The sequence below is a fragment of the Macrotis lagotis genome, chromosome 1 (assembly GCF_037893015.1).
Source record: "Macrotis lagotis isolate mMagLag1 chromosome 1, bilby.v1.9.chrom.fasta, whole genome shotgun sequence".
NCBI classification, from domain to species: Eukaryota; Metazoa; Chordata; class Mammalia; order Peramelemorphia; family Peramelidae; genus Macrotis; species Macrotis lagotis.
Window position 1 is genome coordinate 580,732,362 of NC_133658.1, and position 10,126 is coordinate 580,742,487.

The window sequence follows — 10,126 nt, forward strand, 5'->3', positions numbered from 1 at the left end:
GGTTTTATATCGATTACCTCATTTGTGTCATATAACAATACCAGTAGGTAGATGTATTTGCATTTTACAGATGAGGAAACTAGGGCTGACATAGGTGCCAGGGCTCACATGACTAATACAAGTGTGAGACAGTAATAAACTTAGGTTCTTCTAACTCAAAGCTCAGCATTTCATTATACTCTGGTTGCCTCCCATACCCTGGCTTTCCCTTATTTTACAAAGAAAATGAGTTGCAGAAAAGTGAGATGATTCATTCAAGGTGAATTACAAAGGTAGAATTGGTAGCCAGGACTAGAAACTACTCTTTCCACCACAGCATATTGCTAAGGGAAGCTACTTACTCACCTTCTGTTGCCTGTGACTTTTATACATATCACCATTAGCATGTTGACTGGTCTGGAATGGGATACTCCCAAAGAGCAAGGCTTGTGTTCCAGGACATTCCATATCCAGTCTCTAAGGCTTTGTCTAGGTGATCCCCTCATGCCTAGGAAGCAGCCCTTGCTCACCCTTTCCTGCCTTCCAGAACCCCTTGCTTCCTTCCATGCCCAACACACAAGTAATGCTACTTCCTACGTGGGATTTGTATTTATCTGACCCCCAGTGGTCTTTCCCCCTTGAAATGTTTTTGTATCACTTTGAGCATACTTGATATATAAAACTTATTTGCACACAAGTTGTTTTCCTCCCATAGAATGCAGGTATGTTTCTCTTTTATCTTTGTACCCTTATCACTGTGCATCCCTCATTGCAATTATAAACTCTTGTTGAATTGAATATGGAGGTAACATGCCACATGATAGAAATGGCCTTCAACTTGGCATCACTGGATCTTGTGGAGTTCCAATCTCATCTCTGCTACTTATCACCAAGGAGTACCAACTGTATGACCCTGATCAAGTCACTTATCTCTCAGTCTCAGTTGACTCCTCTTTCCAAATGAGGCTACTAATAGCTATCTCACAGTGTGATTTTAAGGCTGAAATGGGATAATCTATGCAAACCTTAGGACACTATAATTCTTAGTATTGTACAAATGAGGATTTTAAATCAAATGATCTTTGAGGAATACCCCAGTTTTAGATTTAGGTCCTTTGATACTACAAATTGAATGGCACACAGTCTGTGAGATTCTCTGACAGGTCTTTAGGACTGATCTATAAAGATGTGACAGAGGGAAAATTGTTTCTGGGTGCTAAGGCCTGGTGGGTAACTCTCAAGAGTCTGATTGCCATCTGTCCCTCCTTTCTTCTTCTGAGCCCTTCCAAAGTAACCACAAGTTTGGCCCTAGGGGCAACCTTTCCCAGCCAGCCCTGCCCAGCTGTTAGAAAGGAGAACAAAGAGCTTGTGGCAAGGGATCACTGGGAGGGCAAACATCCATACCACTCTCCAGGATATGAAAAAATAGTTAGTATTCCAGTCTGGGCACTGAACTCATTCAGTTTTCCTTTTCCCCACCTCCCTCCTCCTCCTAGCTAACCCCCCCCCAACTCCCACATCCCCTCTCACCCCCCACCCCCTATCTTTGGGCACTCAATACTGAAAATATCATTTCAGCATTTGTATAGTACATGCTGAAGGAAGCAATAAAAGGCCTTAAAGTTAAAAGGATGTGGCTTTCAAAAGGGAAGAACTCATCACGGATAAAATCTTTTCACCACGCCCCTCTTCTGATCTGGGGGCTGCCACCCCATCCAAGCCAGGAAGGCTTTTTCTGTCCTCTCCTCTGGTTGAGGGGTGGCCTAGGAGGGGGCAAGGTTAGGTCACTGTTAGGGTGAAGAACTGTTCTACCTCCCTCTCCCAGTTCATGCCTTCCCTGCTTCATGTAATTGCCCTGGCAGGCACCCCAAATGACGGCAAGTTGGCCGGGAGAGTGGCAGCAATTCAGGCGACAGCAATTTCACAGTAAGGGGCCTGGGGCTGGCCTGGCTTCTTTTACTCCGGGGAGCTGCATTTTTCTAAGATTATTATTCCTTGGGCTGGCTGGGCAGCCACACAGCAGCGTCATTTCCCTTTTGGGTGGGAAAGTTTTTTCCTCTTGCACTAGACTCTTATTATGATTTCAGCCTCCTTTGGGGTGGGGGGGGGGCATCTCCCAACACAAACAAACCACGCTAGGGATAGCCAGGGTCAAAGTTCAAAGATTGGAGAAGTCTGGAATAAGTACCCATTTATGTTGACTGCAGAGTGGCAGGCAGGGTAGAACAATGAACTGGGGAGGGGGCCTGTTTCATTGAGTTTCAACTCCCAAGCATTAGCAGCTCTAGCCCAAATTAATGAAACATCAACTAAGAGCCCCCAGCACTGGGGAAAAGAACAGTGGGATATAACATTTAAAAATGTTTGATCTACTGAATTAAATTGAACAGAGTGCCTGCCCTAAAGGGACTTACAACCTAATGGAGGTAGAGGAAAGGGAAACAATAACACACAGAACATTTTTACTTATCAACCTTGAAAATCTTGAATTTTATCAACAGCAGGAAAAGAGTATAAGAATATGCAAACTGGAGAGAAAAAAAATAGTGCTTCCCAGGTTTCACATGCCTTTGTTGTAAATTCTGATACAAATCTTATTTCTATGAAATGGATATTTTAAAGAGACACCACACACACACACACACACACACTCAGATTGGTACTGAATCTCAACTTGAAGAATGAAAAGATAAGAATTTTCAACCACAATTCAATTCAATTCAATTCAGTTCAGTACAGTTCAGTTTATTTCAACAAGTATTTTTAAGAGCAATTGCAATGTGGCATACACTGTGCTTGAGGGGTAGGGGAGTAGACATTATAAAGAAATCTCTACATCAATACCAAATGAGTCAGTCCTCACATTCAAAAAGTTTATATTCTTGTAAAAAATGTTATTGATGCCTTTCATTTTTTAAAATCAATCAATTAATTTATTTTTTGCAATGCAAAAGGGTAAAGTGACTTGCCCAAGGTTACACAGCTAGGTAATTATTATATGTCTGAGGCTGCATTTGAACTCAGGTCCTCCCGATTCCAAGGCTGATGCTCTATCCACTGTGTCACCTAGTGCCCTGATACCTTTCATTTTTGATTTCATTCATTTTGTAAAAAATATATCCTTTCACTTGTGTTGGAGAACACTATCCATATCCATAGAAGGAATTATGGAGTCTGAATGCAGACCAAAGTATACTATTTTTAACTTTTAAAAAAAATTTTCCTCTCATAGTTTTTCTTCCTTTTTGTTCTGAATCTTCTCTCACATGATTAATATGGAAATATGCTTAACATAGTTATACATGTAGAACCTATATTAGATTACTCGCTATCAAAAGAAAGGGGGAGGGAAAGAGGGAGGGAGAAAAATGTAGAACTCAAAACTTTACCAAAAAATGATAGTTGAAAACTATCTTTGCAAATAGCTGCAAAAAAATTATTTATTTATTTTATATATATATATTTATTTAAAAACAAATATATATATATATATATATATGTATGTATATATGATTGTATCTCCCTTCTCCCTCTCCCCATACCCTGGGAAATAAATGAAGCATTCCTTGAATCAAAGAGGACTTCACCTAAAGCAAAAAAACAGAATGACCATGTTTGACAGTACATGTGATAATACTGTATGCCAATGGTCCCCCACATATGCAAAGAAGGGAAAAAAGAACATTTTCTCAGCTCTTTATAGAGCTATCTTCTACAAGGAGCGTAGATGATACCTTGTATATGAAAGACACTCAGTGAATATTGACTGACTTAGTGAAACAATCCAGAAACACAAATATTTCATTTGAACTTAATTTCAACTTATTCTCCATCAAATCTTGATAACCCTATGTGCTTGTAGTTTCTACTCTTCCTACTTCCATAACATCCTCCTTTTTACCTCTACCTTCAGCTCAGACTCTGCTCTAAATCCTAATTAGTGATATTGGTTATGTAGGACATACATAGGTACTATATAAGATGGTGCAGTGGGTAAAGGAGTCAGGAAGATGAATTTGAATCCTGTCTCAGGCACTAACTTAACTAGCTGTGTGACCCTAGGCAAGTCATTTAAACTTTCTTGACCTCAGTTTTTTCATCTGTAAAAGGCAGGAAACTGTATGGTAGCTAAGGTTCCTTCTAATTCTAAAGCTATTATTCTATGTAGAATTTTCCACCTCAAAGAAACCTCAGAGATCCAATTTCTTCACTATACAATAGAGGGAACTGAGCAGAAGGGACTGCAAGCACCAGCTGATCCATTCTCTACCTTCAAGCTAGTCCATGTTTAAATCACCTTCAGAAACAAAGTTAAAAAGACTGGAAAACTAGTATCCTAAACTGCATACATTATGGATAAAACTGAACAAACTTTTATTAAGCACCTATTTGTGACAGGTCTAAAAACTAGCATACTCTATACTTCACGGACTTTAGACAAAATTGGCAGTCAATCAAGTCTTTATTAAGCACCTACTGTGTGACAAACACTGTTTGATAGGCACCACTTTAGAGTTCCTAGACCAGCAAAGTAAAAGGCATTATTGGGAGATTCAGTTTTAAGATTCATTCTCCATGAATACCATCTGTATTGAGAGAAAGAATTGTGGAATTTAAACAAAGACTAAAGACTATTACCTTTAATTTAAAAAAAAAAAACATTATCTTATCGTGTAATTTTGCTATCTCTTATACTTAATTTTTTCCCTTAAGGCTATGTTTTCTCTCTCATAACATTCAACTTAGATCACTGTATACCATGGAAACAATGTAAAGATCAACAAACTGCCTTCTGAGGGGCATAGGGGGAGGGAAGCGAGATTAGGGGGGGGAAATTATAAAATCCAAAATAAATAAATGAATTTAAAATAAGATTCATTTTCCACCAAATTTCTTATCCATGGCAGGACAGATTCACTTTAAAATCACTGGATTGCATGAACAAAGTTAAACATATCCAAATAATAATCCATCAGAGACACTGTCAGAGGGGCTCCTGGGTTGGTTTGGAGGTTGAATTTGGAAGATCTCATTGGGTGCCTTCATAAACTATCACTTCCAGTGATTCCAATGTTTCCAGGTAGAACCAGTCCTGGACTGCAAAGAAAATCTCTAGTAGTTCCTAGGATATCCATGAGGGCTAAAATCATCCAAGATTGCTGAAAAAGCTGCACTAATTAATCCTATCTTGAGACATTCTGAAAGCAAGCATTCTTTGTCAGACATTCTTTGCCAGAGGCATCAATAACTATGTTATAACAGTTTTCAACAGGCATTTATTGAACACCTGCTATAAGCCAGATCTGGAGAATACAAAGAAAGGCTAAAATACAGTTCTGTCTCTATTGAGAGTGATCAATATATAGATATATATAAGATGGATATATAATACCTAACATTTCTATAGTGTCTTCCATGTTCCTGGCATTATGCTAAGTGTTTTACAAATATTATTATCTCATGTGATCTTCACAACTCTGGGTGTGATTGCTGTCTTCTTTTTACAGATGAGGCAACTTAGACAAATAGCAGTTCAATGACTTGCCCAAGATCTCACAGCACATAATTGTCAGAATCTGGATTTGAACTCAGTTCTTCCTGATTCCAGGTCCAGGGCTCTATCCTCTGTGTCCCCTAGGTGACCCTAGAAAGGACTTTTGTGAACCCCCTTTATATAGATAAGGAAAATTAAGATCAGAGAAGTGGTGACTTGCCCATAATCACCCAGTTGGTAAGTGGAGCCAGGACTTAAACCCAGGTTTTCTGCTACCAGAGCCCATGCTTTTTCCACTCCACTATTTGTTGGACTCACCTTTCTGACAAGGAGGAGTCTCTAAGGTTTAGCCTCAGATTGTGAGAACAGCGGGGTTTTTTGGTTTGGACTCAACAAAAGCAAATTGTCCAAATTAGGTGACAGGGTTTGGTTTCTTTCCCAGTCTCATCCTTGATTTCTCTTCCCAAAAGACTCTTCAGCTTGAAACTACCAAACTATTATCTCATATGCTTCCAACTGGGGAACAGTGTTCAATCAAAGTAAACTGTCTGCCACGTAAAATATCTCATCACCCTCATGCAGAAAACACATTCATTCATTTAAGCCATGGGTCCCAACCTAGAGGTAGACCTCCAAATCTTATCCTCATTCAATAAACATCTATTCAGCACTAATTGTATACAAAGCACTGGGCCTAACCATTGGAGAGTTACAAAGTTTAGAATTCAGGTCTTCCTGACTCCGGGTCCAGCACCTTCATGGAGTTTACATTACATGAAGAGAAAAAGTAAAAAAATGCACAAATGCAGAGGACCAAAATATGTGATGATAATAAGTGAACCAGAGAGGTTTGAAATAAAAATAAAATGTGAGAGCCAAGGGGAGAAAGACAGAACTGACTGGGTTGGGGAAAGGGGGTGAGGGGACAAAAAAAATCATGATAGAGCAATTATCTTGACAGCTGTGTAAAGGGTAAACTGGAGAGAGCCTAAAACTATGGAGACCATCAGAAGGCTCTTAAAACTTTCATAACACAAAATCACAGATTTCAAGCTGATAGAAAATCATTCATAAAAGCCATTCAACACTCTCATTTTATGGATAAAGAAAGTGAGGCACAGAGTAGTAAGTCACAGAGATCATACAGGTAGTACATATACAAACTAACCTAAGTTGGCAGGATTGTTGATAGAGGGGAGGGGAAATATGTGTGTGTGTATATAAATATACATATATATATAATAGTGTGTGTATGTGTGTCTATATATATACATATACTATATATGTATGAAATATTTCAGAAACATAATTGACAAAATTTGGCAACTGATTAGAAAGGGAAAATTCAAAGATGCTCCAAGGTTTTGAGTCTGAATGACTAAGTGGATGATATCATTAAAATAAAAATTAAAAATGAAGCAGATTTGAGGGAGAAGATAATGAGTTTGATTTTATATCTATTAAGTTCAAGATGTTTCAAGGATATTAAGCTAACCATGTGGGCATATAGAAATACAGAATTAGAGCTCAGTCTCTGAACAGCTAGATTTGGGAAAGATAAGACTTTGGCTGAATATTGAAGCCACAGGAGCTGTTGAGATGACCAAGGAAGGCAATATGCAGAAAAGTGGACTGATATCTCATGTAAGTTTACTCAGTGAATCTTCCTTTCCTCCCTGCCCAGTCTTTTAGAATTTGAGTAAGTCTTTTAGAATTTGAGGTTCTAGAAGACAAATTTAAATTTGTCCTGTTCTGGCCCCAGAAGGTGAAACCAGGAGTAAGGGGTATAAATTACAAAGAGCTAACTAGAGAGATTCCTGACAATCAGTTGGGGAAAGGGGGCAACTTCTTGAAGTGATAGATTCTTTTTCACTGGAGATCCTCAAGGAAAGGCTTGGTAACCACTTGTCTGATGTGCTATAAAGGGAACTCAAAAATGATAGGTTGGACTACATGATTAAGAGTTCTTGCATCTTTGAAATTCTGTGACTTGCAGGTGGCCATTATAGCAGGTAAGATGAACCCTAGAGGCAAGTCTCAAACTTAGTTCTGCTACAAATAAGTTCTGTGCTCTTCCCATCACTCGACTCATTTAACAGGATACATTGCAGTGAGAAATAAGGTTGAGAGAGATATTGCTAGGGTAGAAACTGTCTCAAAGAAAAGAGTTCTTGCTGAGGGCCAAGTCATAATCAAAGAAATACTACTATTTTTTCTTTAATTTAGGACAGGAGCTATATAGTCTCGATTGGGTAAACCCCAAGAGTTTATGGGTGTACATTGAGCTCTCAAAAACAAACCCAGTTCTTCCCAGTTCTAAAAGGGTTACAACAAGTATTCCAATCATTCACCAAATGCTACAAGAAAGTAAGAGACATATCATTCACAAGAAGGGCATATCAGGAAAGTTGAGTAAACTTAGGTAGCTACTTCCTTGCATCCTTTTGAACGCACCTCCCATCCACTTTTATCTGTTTTACATACATGTCATTCCTTTCTGGGTAAGGAAGGGCAAGACATATTATTTCACAGATGGAGAAACTGAAATTGGGGAGGGAGGGGAAATGACAATCTCAAAGACAGATCATCACTGGAATCCAAGAATCATGACCGTCAAACATTTGTGTCGAACAGGGGAGAGAAGTAGATAAACAGCAGAAAATAGGAAAAAGGGAAATTTGCTCATGAACGCTTTAGCAGAAATCTTGTCCAGGTAAAGACTGAACTAGAAGATATCTGAGATCCCTTCCAATTTGATGATAAACAATTTCTAATCAGCAGTTTTAAAAAGATGAATGGCTAATGGGGGAGGCCCAAAGGAGGTATGATATAATCCTCCTAGGAGGACAGGGTTATTTTGCTCAACCTCAACCTTTCAACCTTTTCTTAATTCTTCTAATCTCTTAAATTAGCAAGATTTTATATATATATATATATATATATATATATATATATATATATAGAGAGAGAGAGAGAGAGAGAGAGAGAGAGAGAGAGAGAGAGATTTATACTTATATGTATAGGCATACATATTTGTATGGATTTATATAATATATATAGGAGGATGTTGGATGGGTGATTCTAAAAATTATACCCTTTTAAAAGAAAATAAACCCAGAGCTCAAACTCCAACAATCTTCTCTATTAAAATTTGGAAGTAGTAAGTTGCCAGCAACATAGAACATCTGAATTCGAAACAAACTAGAGAGACTAGTTCCAAAGGATCAGTTGTGAACTGTATCTGGCCAGAAGCAGCCGGGTGGTGTGTGGGCTGAGCTAGTGGCCCCGGAGGTGAAAGATTAGAACAACGGGTGCCAAACAGGACGTGTAAGGAGCAAGAGAACGAACCCCCTCCCGGCTTTCTCCCCGGACAGGTTAATCTGACCCGGCCGCCTCCATCCCAGAGCAGAGTCGAAGAGGGTGGAGGCGCCCCGACCCCACCAGGGTCCCCTGCCCCGGCGTACTCGGGAGCTGAGCGGGGGCAGGGGGACAAAGGAGGCAAGCTTCCCCGGGGTCCACTCCCCACTCCCGGGGCCGGGGGGGCCGGGCGCGGTTGCGGCGAGTCCGCCCGGGTGACCTTGGGCCCCCCCCGGCCCGGGATCCATGCGACCTGCTGCGCCCAGAGCTCCTGAGCCGAGGGCCGGGGCCGCGAGAGGACGCCCCCCGCCCGCCCCCGCCGCGATGCGCCCCGCGCTCCCTCACTCACCCGAGGTCGGGCTCAGCCCCCCGAGGGCTCGGCTGAGCGCTCCCCGCCGCGTCGGAGCCCCCCGGCGGGGAGGGGGGTGGCCGGGGCCGGGGGGTCCCGGGGTCCCCGCGCTGGCCTCCCGCTCCCAGGACCCAGGCAGCAGCGGAGGCGGCGGCGGCCCGCGAGGGGGGCCCGGCTGCGGCGGCGGCTCCGCGGCGGGGAGGGGAGCCCCGCTGGGCACGGGCGAGGGCGGCGAGCCCCGAGCCTGCGAGACCCCCAGCAGCAGCAGCGGCAGCAGCAGCGGCGGGGGCAGCCGCGGCCGGGGCAGAGCGCGCGGCGTGGCCATGGTCCGGCCGTCCCAGCCTCACATGCCCAGCCGGGCCGGGGCCGGGGCCGGGGCCGGGCGCGCGTGGGGATGCGTGCGGGCGAGCGTGTGTCGGGGGCTGGGTGTGAGAGTGTGCGTGTGAGAGAGAGAGAGAGAGAGAGAGAGTGTGCCAGAAGAGAGAGAGAAAGGGAGAAAGATGCGGGGGGGCGTCCCCGGGAAGAGGGGGACAAGGGACCGGCCCCTCCAAAAGTTCTCCGGCCGCGGCGGGACCAGCGAGGGCCGCGCAGCGCAGGAAAGGCGCCCCCGCCTCGCTCCGCGCGGATCAGCCCGAGCCCCGCGGAGCCCCGGGCCGGCTCCTCCTAGAGCTTGACATCACTGGGGCGCGGGGCGGGCAGCTTCGGCCCCAGCTCCCCCCCGGCCGGCCAGACGCGGCGGGGCGGGGAGGGGGCGGGGCGGGGCGGGCTGGCCGGCCCCCCCGCCGACCCCCGCCCCACGCCCAGGCCGGGGCGATGCTGAGGAGGTAAACAAATGAAGCTCAGCCGCACCAGCAACCCCCCCCCCCCCGAAAACTTGGGAACTAGATTCATGTTAGGGACTGCCAGGGAAGAAGGGGAAGGAGACCCCCCAACGCAAACGTCCTGCC

At 43.5% G+C, this 10,126-nt stretch overlaps 1 protein-coding gene across 1 annotated transcript in view; it reads right to left on the reverse strand.

Annotated features, from left to right (window-relative positions):
* Nucleotides 1–9,504, reverse strand: part of HEG1 (heart development protein with EGF like domains 1) — a 118,478-nt gene extending 108,974 nt beyond the window's left edge. Inside the window, exon 1 of the mRNA XM_074214697.1 lies at nt 9,180–9,504. Coding sequence (XP_074070798.1) covers nt 9,180–9,504 — 325 coding nt within the window. The remainder of the gene's footprint in view (nt 1–9,179) is intronic.
* Between the last annotated feature and the right edge of the window lie 622 nt (nt 9,505–10,126).